Source organism: Megachile rotundata, chromosome 2 (assembly GCF_050947335.1).
Source record: "Megachile rotundata isolate GNS110a chromosome 2, iyMegRotu1, whole genome shotgun sequence".
Taxonomy (NCBI): domain Eukaryota; kingdom Metazoa; phylum Arthropoda; class Insecta; order Hymenoptera; family Megachilidae; genus Megachile; species Megachile rotundata.
In genome coordinates this window covers 21,735,940-21,750,708 of record NC_134984.1, presented here as the reverse complement: position 1 = coordinate 21,750,708, position 14,769 = coordinate 21,735,940, and the positions used below count along the sequence as shown (strand labels likewise).

Genomic DNA, 14,769 nt, shown 5'->3' with positions numbered 1-14,769 from the left:
GCATAAAACACGGAACATTTTCTTCATTTCATATCAACGCGCTTTGGAGAGAGAATTTTCAGTACCATCTGACGGTGGATGAATAAACTAGCAATGAAGAAAGTGCTTTCTTCTTTCAGGAAATTGCTTTCTACGGGATGAAGCTTTTACTGTTCGTTCCATGATAGATCGTACTCGATTCGCGCATCTTAGCTAACTTCAATAGATTCTCCACCATTTATTGTTAGCGCTGTCTGTCTGTCGTATGCTTCCCAATTCCCACTTGTCAGTCATATACACCGTGAGCAAAAGCAATAATAAAGAACAATAAAACAAAGTAATAGAATAGAAAAGTAGTAAAGTAGTAACACAATAAGATAGTAGAGTAATAGTCTTATAGAATTAGTGAGTATTTTAGTTTATAAAAGTTTGGTAACCCCCAGTGTAAGAGCATACAAAATTCGTGCCCACCAGGTATACATGTTAGGCTGTCAAGAAGGTTGTCATACTTGCATGTCGCGAGCTGACATGCGTAGGACGGACAAGAATTCTTCGTTCTTCTGTGGAACGAATAATTAAATGTCATGTATAGTTCCTAAAATTACCGTTCTGGAACACGAAATGCGTAATGTCGGTATTTCAGATCCTTTAACATATCTCTTGAAAATTGAAAGCTGTTGGTCTGTCCTACACTTCATCTGTGTCAGTTTTTCGTGAGTGGTGTGATGATGTAAGAGGTTATGTTTTTTAATTATGAATGTTGAAAAATGACACATCTGCTACATCCAAATATTATCTTTTCTATTGTTCAATATTACGGTGAAACTTTGTGACAAGTGTAGAAAATGCTAACATAAATATTCTCGGTGACATGTGCAATTTTAAAGCATGGTTCTTACTCCACGAAAGATGAAACAGGTTGCTTTTTCCGTGATATGTATAATTTTAGGTAAATTATTTTGTATTACTAAAGCACATTGTTCTTTGCATCAATTAATATCAATGTTATAAATTTTCTGTTATAGTACTGGGATTCTACAAAACATTATTAGTCAATCCAGAAGAAGAACAGTCCTTTCCTCGGATTCATCCACGAGATCGTAAATCTAACATAGAATACATGAATGAAATTGGACCTGTTAATGAAAAATTACCAGATGCCAATGAAAATGCACGATACACTGACATTAAAAACATCGAAGAAGCAAAAATACGAATTCGTGAACTGGAAGGAAAACTAGAACATCTGGAAGCTAAAATTGAGAATAGAGTATCAAAAGATTTTCCAGTAGTCAAATTTCTTAATTATAAAAACAGAAAGAGAATACTGGTCACTGGTGGAGCAGGTTTTGTTGGCTCGCATTTAGTTGATCGGTTAATGCTCGCTGGTCATGAAGTAATAGTTGTAGATAACTTTTTTACTGGCAGAAAACGTAATGTTGAACATTGGGTTGGTCATGAGAATTTTGAGCTTGTTCATCATGACATTGTAAGACCCCTTTACTTAGAAGTTGACGAAATATATCATCTTGCTAGTCCAGCTAGCCCACCGCATTACATGCTTAACCCAGTGAAAACTATAAAAACAAATACTTTAGGTACAATAAATATATTAGGTAGGTGATGTTACGTAATGGTTATTTTATCTGAATTCAAGATAATTATGTGTTATCAATAAGTGGATTTAGATATTTCTAAATTATTTTAGGTCTTGCAAAGCGAGTAGGAGCAACAGTTTTAATAGCAAGCACATCAGAAGTTTATGGAGATCCTAATGAACATCCTCAAACAGAAACCTATTGGGGTCATGTGAATCCTATAGGTATACAAAACATTTAATGTCAATCCATGTTATATAAGTGAAAGACTACATTACAAGATATAACACACAACTTTACAATGTAACTGTTTTAGGTCCCAGAGCTTGTTATGACGAGGGAAAACGCGTTGCTGAGACATTAAGCTATGCTTACATGAGGCAAGAAGGCGTCAGAGTACGCGTTGCTAGAATTTTTAATACTTTCGGTCCTAGAATGCATATGAACGATGGTCGCGTAGTATCGAATTTCATTCTTCAAGCACTTCAAAATGATTCAATTACAATATACGGTAGTGGGAAACAAACGCGATCTTTCCAATACGTTACTGATTTAGTGGATGGATTAGTTGCCTTAATGGCGTCTAATTATACCCAGCCAATAAACATTGGAAATCCTGTCGAGCATACGATAGAAGGTAACAGTTAAAAAGGACAATATTTTATGTTATTAATTGAATATTCTGATATGAATATAGTTAACAGATTTTAATTATTTCAGAATTTGCTCTTATAATAAAAGATTTAGTTGGTACAAATAGTAAAGTAGTCGAGCTTGCCGCGGTCGAAGACGATCCTCAGAGAAGAAGACCGGATATTAGTAGAGCTAAGAAGTATTTGAATTGGGAACCAAAAGTTCCTTTAGCTGAAGGACTTAAGAAAACTATAATGTACTTTGCTAAGGAGTTGCAGAGAACGAAACATTCTCAAAAAACTACTTTCAAACAATCTTCTTATAAAAACGATCATGATATAGTAGAACAACTATAAGAAACAAAATTATTTTATCCACTTTAAGAGTGGTTTAAAAGTGCCATTATGCTCTGGACCACTACGTGCCAAAAGACTCCCCGTCCAAGTTGACTTTTGTGTAATTTAGAATGTTAACGGGCACATATTTTTAATTTATTAAAAAAGCAGGAAACACAGAAGTATCGAAATAAATTTTATTTCGGCCTCGTTAAAAATATAAAAATTTCAAGTATAATTTTATTTATTGCCCATGACTAAATTACTCAGTTCATATGGCTAATGCTTAAAGCGAACTATTTATTTCGTGATAGAATAAGTTTAATTTATAATGTTTTGGTATAAATTTTAATAATCGTTCGACGGTGCTGGTGGCGATAATTAATATCCTTTCTCTCATGCGAAGTTTTAAGGTAAACTATACGAACTTTAATAATATTAAGCTGGTTTTACTTAATATTTCTACGTAATCGACTTTCCTTCGGCTATGCTTATCTTTGTGTACCATCACATTTCTGTATCAGTATATGGTAGCGACATAATCAATGTCACCTGTAATTAGTAACTTCTCAAGGGATGTTATAACCAAATTGTTTCGTCAAAATGATAAACGCGTTCTCTAGAAGAAACGTTGTTATCACGCATAGTAATCGTATTACGTGATTTGTACATGGTATAAATGTAAGCGTGTAAACATGAAAGTAATTTTATACCGTACGAATATATTATTGTATGAGTGTAAAGCGAGTAAGAAGAATGTTCAAGTTTATGTTTCGTTACAGCGAATCACATTGTACTGTATTTAATTTGTACGCAGACCGCGATCCACCGCGTGTAGATAACAAGATACGAGCTGAATGTTTACACCAGAATGTATATATACATATAAATTAAATATCAAAGAATAATTACATCCGATGATTTCACTTGCAACGAATCCAAACGATAATAACACAGGCATTGTTGCATAACGAACCGCTGATTCTTCTTGTCCGGTTACGCAGCTCCAACTAGATAATATTATAATTCCGGCAAGCGTGACCACTTGTTGAAGACGCATTCCATGGCAAGATTGAAGAATCACCCGGGCCGTTTAAAGCGTATTTGAAGGGCCGATTGTTCGTAATGGGTGTCGCGTGGGCCCTGACAGGGCGCACGTGGTCGTCCTGTCTGTAAGAAGACAGGAAAGCGGAGGGCAAGAAGAGAAGAGCGAGCAGATTGGCCAGTAAGACTCGCTGATTCTTAACGATAATCATTGCATCCGGGATATGCGGCTTTGTCATCGCGGATGATAATGCCGCAAGGGTGAAGATGACCTAATCGTCAAGGAGACAGAAGTTACCTCATTGGCGTCACTACGATTTTTGGGGCTCTGGCTCCTGGTCTCCCTAGCGGTTTCTCACATTCTGGAATTAAATTTTCAGCAGGGAAAAGTTAGAAATTGATACATTTATAAATTGAGGTTCTTCTGAAATTTAATTTACATAGAATTTACAAATTTGAGAGTTTGCAGATTTTTGAGATTTGAAAACTGTTAAAGTTAAATGAGTTAGTCCATGTCTTGAGGGGAAGGAGGGAGCAAGTCTATCCAGACTTCTATCCACTACGCCAATGCCTCGTTAATGTTGAAGTCACGAAGGAAATAAGACGGACGCCGGTCTTCTTCGTTCCTGCGATTTCATACAACCGGTTGCGCTTCGTTTTCATCAAGCCGCACAGTTTAATTTCACGCGGGCGTCATTTTGTATAAATAACTGAATGCTGCTCGGAGATGTCGAGGACGTTTCTTTTGATGAAACGGTTAGGTCGCTCGTTAAGAACGCCCAAGTAGCGTGGTGTACATATTAATGAACAAGGGTGCATCGTGTAATTGACGAACTTCAACGACTTCCTGTCTGGACGAACCGGAGGAACAGGTGACCTAATTCAGCGTAAAGTAACTCTTGCTCTATCCGTTGGTGGTCCGCCAGTAATCCGATTCGCTTATTGGTAAATGAGACGGGGAGTGCTCGTCTAACGTGGGTACAGCACGTGAGGAGCATGTTATATACCTTTTTACCTGCGTGCACCGCCTGAAATTAAGGGGTTGCTCAACCGAGGAAAACATCGATTCCACGTTTTTGTTTTATTCGCTCGAATATTCATTAAAAGATTACAAGACACGAAGCGTGTAATTTCGTTGTTCAAATGTGCTCGTTAATTCTGCTTTCCCTTTCGTTATCAGAAAGAAAGCGAAACGGAACGAGTGATAGTCGAACGGTGTGTATAATCGAGAGGAAGCGTAAATTATTTATAGAAAAGAAAAATTCGGTAGACGGTAGACAGAGCGGCAATCAGAAGTTTTCACGTGAAATTTGCATTGCGGATTTAACATGCCCCGTTACCTGCAGCCGTTCATCTCCACTTTGTGCCTGCATTATGTATGACCTGCAGTAGCGAGCTCCTCGACTCTCTAGCCCTGTTATGGATTCGAAAATGTCGCAGACTACTCGACACACATTCTCCTATCTAACCGTTCTCCATCCTTATCTCTCGTTCTACCTTTCACCGTACCATCGGCCAACATTCTTGCGACTGCCAGGGCTAATGATAAAAGCAAGAGTTCCCCGGGGGATGATACTTTATAGCGTCACCGAGACATCAGCTTTTCCGATAAACTCGTGAGAACTCGAGCATGAAACAGTGGCGATGCGCTACAACGCGTGGGCGTAGCGTCGCCGAGTTCGTGGAACTCGGAATATAAAAAACAATGAAGAAAGTTCGTTGTAAATATGTATGATGCGGCCCCTCAAGTTCGACCCCATATTACGTGCTTTATACTCCTTTCGTGATACGAATCCGTAAACCTGCAGTTCGTAACTCAACCGGCTCGGATTATTTCATTCTCCGTATGGTAACTTCTTAAATCCGTTTTCCTAAGTTTTATCGACTCCCGTCGTACCGTCTGCTATTTGCTACAGCAAGGCCGGTTGAGAATCTCTGGTCGAATACATTAAAAATTTAATCGCGATCGTAATCGATAAAAATTGAAAACTTCTTAGTGTCCATCCATTCTTCACGCTTCGTCGCAACTATTCTACCATGCTTCTTTCATCTCGCGTCTCGGATCCCATGTTCAGCGATCTATCCGCTTGTCTGTTCGCGAGATACAAATCGTAGCTCTTCTCGTTGAAGCAGAAGAAGCGCGAGCAGAGACAGAGTTACATGTTTGGCGAGCGACGGTTCCGAGCTCGCTCATACGATCCTTTTTCCACGGCATCGTTCTCTTCCGGTCGCTTTGACCGGAGTCGCATGCATAAGTAAGCCCTCACCGATGGGCTATTTATTTAGACACCGGCCTCGAACTCGATGGCGCCAGAATATTTGCGATATTGCGAAGTCTGGCTCGAGTGGGCGGTCGTGGTTCAGGTGAAATGTTTATGCGTTTCGAACCTGCACACGCCCGACTCTTCCAGGTGGTAAAAGAAGTCGCGAGGAAAAATGCATGAAGTCTGAAGTGAAATACGTTTCAAAGGAACGGTCTCAAACGGCTCGAAATGTAAATTATGTACTTCCGACCAATCAAGAGTCTGGGTAAAGGTAGATCCCCCAGTATTTTAGACCAAATTGAATCTTTAAATTTCAAGAAAGTGCAAACTTTGCTAATCCGCACGCAGCCGTAAATAACAATAAGCTAGCAACCCAAATTCTAATGCTTAAGAGCCGATAAGGTTACGTCGTCACGCACGTTTGCATATTCTCTTGGAAGTTCGTCTTATCAGTACTCCCGCGGTGGTCGTTCAACCGACTGAATCGACCAAACTTTCGTCTCGCATTTGGCTCAGCGAAGCTCGAATGATACCTGTCTTCCATAATGATCCAAGTCGGGCACACAGGTACTGCTTTACAGCTGCGTTAGAACCTGGACAATAAAGACCACTTTCCGTCTCTCTCTTTCTTCGAAGTGTACCGGTCGAGATTTACCGAGATCGAATCGCGTTTCAACGAGAAGGATCCTGATGACAGGAACGGATGGCGGAGAGAGGTGACGTTCGAGGATAATTTTGACGTAATATTCACGCCAATCATTTTTTCGATCGTTCACGACAGTTGATTGGACGCGTTCGAGGAGTTCGAAATTTGCACTGCTACCCCCTTTACGTGTGCATGCAACGACCGTAGCTTTCCAGCGGCGTGTGAACGACCTGAGGGCTCATACGAAATGTAAATATTTACACGTAAGAGCAGCTGTCAGTGAAGGGGAGTATTCGCTTTTTCAGGTAATGGCCCCGATATACTTCGGAGGACCCCTTGGTACCCGACACGTTTTTCGTGCAACCAACGGACAGTTTTCTTAGATATTTTACACGAGAAATATTCTCCGCAAGTAAACATCGAATAATTTGATATTAGACTTTTACAGAATTTGTCACCAGTGGCACTTTCTTAACCCCTTGCCGCTTGATTAGTTTGTCAGTCGGAAGTAACTATTAATTGCGATAGTATTAAAATCATTTAAAAAAGTCAAAATGTTGCGACGATTTTGTATTCAGTCTTTGATTATACAAATTATAATTGGACTTCATTATATTAAATATTTAAGCAAGATTTGTCGTATTTGTACCGTAAGTCTCGAGTCTGCCTCTGCAAAGGGTTAAAGGCATTTAAAAATAGTAATTTTCGTACTATTTTATTATGGTACAATTTAGCACTGACGAGTTCAATCGGAATCTTACGTATCCGAAGGTATACCGAATGGGGTGCTCGTTATATTCGTATTTAAATTCTTAAAGTACCAGGCGGAAAGTTTAAATTGGAGAATAAAACGATCGCGATCTGAATAATTCCAATTATCCTACACGCAGCCTTCATTGCGAAATTTAATCTAATATCAACGATCTCGGCGAATACTCCGAATTTCTCAAACGATCCAATAACGTTACTCAACCTCGCTCTGGCCTATGAGTTTCTTTGTACCCCGTAACGATACTCTGCGCCTCTAAATCGCTCCTGTTATCGATCCATAAATCAAAATTCTTTCCGAAGGGGTTGAAGCATAAGAGAGGGAAAAACGAGCGACTTTCGATCGACTCTAAACACGTCGTAAAAGCGGTTTCCCGAGGAGGCGACTTCTCCCGTGGCGGCAGCATCCGAACAACACCGTGTCCCAATAGGGTGAAACGTGATTTTTCTGCAGCGTGCCCCTTCTCCACGGCCGAAGATGCACTTGGCACGACGTTATACCACTCGGCCAGTTCGACCACGTAGTTTTCTGGCGCTGGCTGACGGAGCAGCTGTTTCCAGGCTGGAGTAGCAGGCTGGAAGTTCAGTCTCGTTGCGACCGTCGGCGAGGTCGCGTCGTAGCCTCCCGTTTTCGCGCTCGTGCTCTTCGCTTTCTCGCCACGTGCACTCTCTCCTCTGTTTTTTCCGACGAAGTGAATCGCCGATTCGTCGGGAAACCGGCTTCCATCAGCCGGAGAACTACCGACGCCCGACGTCTCCAGCATTTTCATCGAGGAACTTCGGGAAGCACGGCCGAACTTCAACTTCGTCTGACCAGTAAGCTTAATATTTTACTGTGTTCAATTTTTTTTGAAATATTTTCAGTTACGATGTTTTTAGGGAACTTTAGATTATTTCGTTCAAGGGGATGATTTTGTAGAATTTTTTGGGAGGGTGACTTTTTCGATTAAACTTAGATATTTCGATTTTTATATTTTAGAAGTGTTTAACCCTTGTGATGGATGTTTTGAACGGTCTGATACTTTTGGATTTATATCCCTTATATGTGACAAGACGCCACGAACGAAATTATGTTTATAATTTGGCGGTTTGAGACTTTTGCAATTTTATTACCTTTGTTGTACGTAATAGTAATTGAATTTCGGAGAGTGGATTATTAATCGAATGTACGTTGCCGGTTGACAGCTACTTTTGCAATTTTATACCCTTCGTTTTATCTGACGGAAAATTATTAATAATTAGAGTTAAGCTTGAAAGTTTCATTTCATACATCGTAATTTTATGTAGTACAGTATACAAAGATAAGGGGATAATTTAAATATTTGAGTAATATGGAAGTCGAAGCTTAAATCTGATACTTAATATCTTTAATAATTCAAGTTTTTAGTATGTCTTGTTGCACACGTCCATTTTCACTGCGCGTTGACACGTTCACTGGCACAGTGAAAACGGCCGCGCGTAGTAAGACACGCTATAATTACAATTATTCAGAATACGATCGTTTTTCAATTTAACTTTCCACTCGTTATCGCATGTAATTATAGCGTTCTAATAAAATATATACACGTTTAACAAATAAAGTGAACAGAGATTAAATTGCAGTCATGCTAGTCATCTTAAAGTTATACATTTAAAATTATCTCCACATATGACAATTTTATTTTATTATTCCTACGTTTGATTCAAAGTATGCGTCTCTGTATATCTCGCAGTTAAAGCAAGTCTCCAAGTCTCTAATTTTTGTCTCTTTAGTTTCTGTCGATTATATTAATTGTTGCAGAATATTAAATTGTAACTTTCATAGATCACCCGTGTAAAAATAATTATTCTATCCATAAAAAGCTTCTTTCAAACAAACTCGCCGGTATTGTATAACGTCTGCTTCCAAGCTGCGATTCCGAGAATCGGTATCGTTGAATCTTTTACCGGTTCAAATAACGAATTGCATGCGTTTAAATTTCACGACCTGCGGTTGCCGTTACAAATTTAAACTCCATTCCAGCGAGTTCCAAACGTAAAGAAAAAAGATTCTGCGAGCCAGCGTATTGACGTCCAAATAAACCGACTGTCATTTTCTTCCTCTATTTCGATACCTTGATCGTAAGATCTGTAATATGTAGTTTCGTACCGCATCAAACTTATAAATAGTCAATTTTATTCTTTAGTACATTCGACACTTATATTGTTTCTTGTAAATTGTTTTAGAACAGCTTTAGAGGGTCGACATTTTTTTCACTGAAAATTTATATTCTTTAGAAGTATGATTTATATATCTACACTTAACTAACAGGTCTATAAATAATTAAATAGCTATTAACCCCTTGCCATACTTTGACGAGTCTCACACGTGACACACTCACAACTCAAATGTGACATAACCTTCTCCAAAATTTTGAATACTCTTCAACTTGAAATTTAGGTCCAACTACAATTTGTATAGTCAAGGATCGCTGAATAGAAAATGCTCCAAACATTTTAATTTTCTTTGTTTTAATATTATAACTATGAATAGTTAGTTTTGACTGACGCATTTGGCAAATAAATTGTAAGGCAAGGGGTTAAATACAGACTTGTTAGTTAACAAGTGCGATGGAGAGTTGCCTGTTGTCCCTCGAAGACAAAAATGTTACAAATATTTGAACTAACAATGCTGTATCATTGACCCTTTTAAAAGACACCATAAAAGCTAAAGTACCCTTAGAACATGTTTTACCTTAAATTTAGAATTAAACCGCGATCTTCCTCAACATGGTGAACATATCCGCTCGGATCGACATTACGAATTCAAGTCCCGTTGGAAGTTTTGTGATCGGAACGTGTATACGAGGCTATTCGCACGTAAAAGCTATTGTCATCTAGTCGTTTGTTTCTCGTGCGAAGATTCCCAGCGTTACGTAAACAACGCGTCCAGTTTTCACGATTCGGTGCAACGCGTCGCGTCGGTCAATTTCGAAAGCAGCGAGCGTCGCGCGCTTTTGTCCCGCCAACAAACGAGATCTCCCGACGAGCTTCCGGCTGTCGAATCCGCGGCTTACGAAACGTTGCTCCTTTGTGCCCGGATCTGCCAACTGATGTATGCACCTGGGACCGTTCCTCGTCTCCTTTGGTTGGTCACTTCGTGGAATCACGAAAGAGAAAAAAGGACGATGAAATACACGTGTCTGTTGGCAGACATGCAGCCTGGGACCCTGCGGCCTCCGGACGACCGACTTTCGAATATTTTCCCGGTGCACATTTCGCGCCAATCGTCGGATACATTTATAAAAACACGATAAGATAACGATGCGATTACTGCTTGATGCTATTTTGTGAAGTATAATTGCATCATGTTCGATATTCCATTTATAGTTTGGTGGCGTTGTGCGATTAATACGATGAAATCATGGGAGATTAATCGAGAGATAATTTTATTGGAACTGAACGCTTTTTGCACTTTGTAAGCAAATTTTTATGTTGCTTCATTGTTTGCTTTTGAAATTTGGTAAAATTTTAAAAGGAATGTGTTTTGTATAATGACTAAGCTTGCCAAGAATCAATCTATTAAAAGTTAATATAAATATTGTTACAATTATTATGAGACACATGTATAGATATTATAAAAATTGTTCAAGTCTAGAAATACTTTTTACCACGATTAAATTTATCAACCTATTAAAAGCTAATATAAATATTGTTACAATTATTATGAGACACATGTATAGATATAAAAATTGTTCAAGACTAAATATACTTTTTACTATGATTAAATTTATCAATCTGTTAAAAGTTAACATAAATATTGTTACAATTATTATGAGACACATGTATAAATATCATAAAAATTGTTCAAGACTAGAAATGCTTTTTACCATGATTTTTATCAATCTGTTAAAAGTTAATATAAATATTGTTACAATTATTATGAGACACATGAATAGATTTTATAAAAATTGTTCAAGACTAAATATGCTTTTTACCATGATTAAATTTATCAATCTGTTAAAAGTTAATATAAATATTGTTACAATTATTATGAGACACATGTATAGATATCATAAAAATTGTTCAAGACTAGAAATGCTTTTTACCATGATTTTTATCAATCTGTTAAAAGTTAATATAAATATTGTTACAATTATTATGAGACACATGTATAGATATAAAAATTGTTCAAGACTAAAAATGCTTTTTACCACGATTAAATTTATCAACCTATTAAAAGCTAATATAAATATTGTTACAATTATTATGAGACACATGTATAAATATCATAAAAATTGTTCAAGACTAGAAATGCTTTTTACCATGATTTTTATCAATCTGTTAAAAGTTAATATAAATATTGTTACAATTATTATGAGACACAAGTATAAATATCATAAAAATTGTTCAAGACTAGAAATGCTTTTTACCATGATTTTTATCAATCTGTTAAAAGTTAACATAAATATTGCTACAATTATTATGAGACACAAGTATAAATATCATAAAAATTGTTCAAGTCTAGAAATATTTCGTACAATGATAAAAGTTGTCAATATTCAACCTGTTAAAAGTTAATACATCGTTACAATTGTTATGTATGTACAGATACAAAAATTGTACAAGACTAGACCTCGTTAAAATTGTCGAAGCAAACTCATATAAAAATGAACACTTCACGTAAGTTTATCCCGGAGTTCACTTCTCCACATTTAAAAAGTCTGTGTATTCATTACTCACCGTTTCCGATAAGTTCCTACCTGACATTTCTAATCGCCATAGGAAAGTGCTACAAATAGCTGCTATCTTAATCCGAGCCCGAATTATCTTGTCCAAAGAAACGTTCGAACAACCGAACCCTCCAGCAAGGAAATCGTTCGCCCTTCGAACTATTTTAATGGGCCTTTGTACGCGCAGGGAAGGTGCATAGCTTGTTTTACGATCCTATGCGGCTCTAAAAAGCTTGGTTCCGCGTGCTTTGTGGCATAGTAAAAGCGTTCCCCGTGTTCTGTATCTAGTAATTAGCTTTTAATAACTACCGGTAATTGACAATCTGCGGAACTAATACCCCAAAAAATTCTCAAAAAATAATTTCAGAAATATCGAAGCATCAGAAGTTGAAATAATTGAAGCTATAAATGTTTAGATCGTTCAACGCTTGAACTTTGAATTCGCAAACAAATATCGGTAAGTTTGATCTTGAAACTTTTTAAATGGTGAAAACCTTGAGGCCTTCGAAAAACAATTTAACTATTCAGCTGCTGAACGTCAAACATTCTGAAAGTCAACAATAGCAAACACTATATTTCCAGGATCACCGCTCACTTCATGTTTCTGTTATAACAACTCAAGTACATTGGCTATTTGTTCTCGTCGATCATCGAGGCATTCGCTGGTCAATAAAGGGTAAAGGTCGATAGCGTAGGAATTCATGATCCACCTTCGATTCGTAACCTTGTAGCTGGATGATTAACGAATCATCGTGCATTGAAGGTTCATCTTAACGCGTGCTTGTGCATTTTTATTATTTACAAAAATTTCGAAGTTTGACAAGGGAGTACATAGCCTGAGGGACGCAAAATATCGAAAATGAGATAGCAAATCTCTGAAGATAGTAAAAGCTGAAACTCAAATATTAATAGCTATCTTGAATAAAATTATTTGTAACATGGTATGCATTTTATTGTGCGCTGCAAGATTAAACAGGTCCATAGAATGTTTAGTTTGTAGAACTGTGTTATTGAGAAGAGAACGTGGGTGGTTACTTTTTTCAGAAACTGTATTTTCTCAAAGTGTATTTTTTGAAAAATATTCGCTCCTTGTAAACACCAACTTCTACCCCATTTTCATCTTTCGTGTTTTTATTAACTTTGCATTGCATACCGAGTACATAAATTTGCATCAATTTCATGAAGCCGAGTCATGGAGCGCTCAGATTATCATCGTAGAATCTTGAGTCCAACCACATATCATAGCAGAAAACGTATTTATTTTCTCACACGATTTTATTAGCTATTTGTCAATTTTAATTGCAGTTAATTTCAATATTCCAAGTTCTGTTAGAAAAGATCAGACCGGTTCCTTATAAACCGTTTTATGAATATTGCAATCCTATTACACATATTTGCAACTAATAATTGTAACGGTCAATTTCATCCATTTTATAATTCCGCAACCGGTTCCGAATGATCAGTTAGATTTTTTGCTGAAATAAACCCGAGCTATATTTCTCGTGTTTCATCTTGCATTTCTAATAAAATTCTACTACTCTAGGGTGATTATTACGAATGTTTCAGACGTCTTTGCAGAACATAAATTCTACTAATTTACAAATTATGCATATTTTACTCATTTTTATAATTTATTTCCTTACTGTTACTTCACATAATAATACATAAATTATTATTTATGTATAATTACATAAATAATTTATGTAATAATTTACATTATTATATCTGCATAATACATAAATCATAAACAATATCTGATTTCTCAAGAATACTCAAGATTTTCCCCGAAGAAAAAAAGCACCAGAACGGGGTTCAATCAGCGGGTTTTTAAAAGCTTAATCGCGGAGGGCCGAAGTTAAACAGAGTCGTATAAGGATCGTCCCATATTGGGAATCGAATGGCACTCGCGAACTTCCGAGCGGGAAGAAGCAGCTCTGTTGCCAAACGGAAGTTGATGTCAGCCAAAAGTTATCGGACGGCGAAAAGGTTATCCTGGAATTCCAGTTGCCGCAGCATTGCTCTTGCCCTCGATAATATTGATCTTGTCTGGCTGTGCGATAAAAGTTTTCGCAATTTCTTTGCTCTCCGCTTCCAGAAATACTGAGCTATTTACTTACAGTTGCTGCCGGATGATTTTCGCCGGTGTTTTCACGTCGTTGAAAGACAAATAAAGCGATTTGCTCCGATCAAAATTTTCGAGATCCGAATTCTCGATCGCGGGAAGTCGTCGCGAAAGAAACGTTGCTCCAGGAGAAACAGGGTCTTTTCCGAACTTGACGCTCACGAGTGGCTCTAAGTGCAGGCACTTTTGCATACGTGCAAACGCACTCAGCCGTTCTGAAGCGCGCACTCTTCGAGTTCACGCTTTGCCCTTGGAAAAATTCCGCGACCGTAGAGAAATTCTCATCTAAACAAACGACGCGGGCAAACTGTATCGTAATTTCCCTGCTGGCAACTTGTCAATTTCTCGCGAAAATCGGAATATCGCTGGAAGTATTCGCGTCCAAAAATTCGACTTTATTTTTACGACCAGTCTGCATGGCGTCAGACGACGATTGGAATTTTCGCCGGCCATATCGACGCAATTTATGCGCTTTTTTCCTGTTTTCAACGTTCGCTGATTCATTCGTTTATCTGCAGGTTTTTGGTATACGTTAGATATTTCTATTGTCAATCGTATTACGCAATTATTATCGTAAAATAATCGTGAAGTCGTAAACTGATTGAGGTTTTCGAAGATAAACGTTTCTGAGACAAGTATAAATGAAGAGTTTGCGTTATAAATTCCTTAATTACGGAAGAAACGATAAG

The 14,769-nt window shown here is 37.6% G+C and overlaps 2 protein-coding genes across 5 annotated transcripts in view; both read left to right on the top strand.

Annotated features, from left to right (window-relative positions):
• Positions 1-237: 237 nt before the first annotated feature.
• On the top strand, positions 238-3,456 carry Uxs (UDP-xylose synthase). The gene is made up of 5 exons (XM_003706751.3): positions 238-928; positions 1,005-1,595; positions 1,688-1,801; positions 1,894-2,214; positions 2,298-3,456. The coding sequence occupies exons 1-5, from the start codon at positions 868-870 to the stop codon at positions 2,564-2,566; spliced, it is 1,356 nt and encodes a 451-aa protein (XP_003706799.1). The 5' UTR covers positions 238-867; the 3' UTR covers positions 2,567-3,456.
• A 4,322-nt stretch (positions 3,457-7,778) lies between these two features.
• Positions 7,779-14,769, top strand: part of Sulf1 (Extracellular sulfatase Sulf1) — a 97,457-nt gene continuing 90,466 nt past the window's right edge. For 3 of the 4 annotated variants that reach the window (XM_012293506.2, XM_076541760.1, XM_012293505.2), the window contains exon 1: positions 7,780-8,083. The gene's annotated coding sequence lies outside the window, so the exon portion shown is untranslated. Of the gene's footprint in view, positions 8,084-14,769 lie in introns of all 4 variants that reach the window. The other variant, XM_012293508.2, reaches the window with a different exon arrangement.

Bases quoted from the DNA above. Each gene is read 5' to 3' on its own strand.
- Uxs (XM_003706751.3), top strand. From the start codon at position 868: ATGGTTCTTACTCCACGAAAGATGAAACAGGTTGCTTTTTCCGTGATA. The intron at 929-1,004 runs GTAAATTATTTT...TTTCTGTTATAG, and splicing joins CGTGATATGTATAATTTTAG to TACTGGGATTCTACAAAACA. The intron at 2,215-2,297 runs GTAACAGTTAAA...TAATTATTTCAG, and splicing joins TGTCGAGCATACGATAGAAG to AATTTGCTCTTATAATAAAA.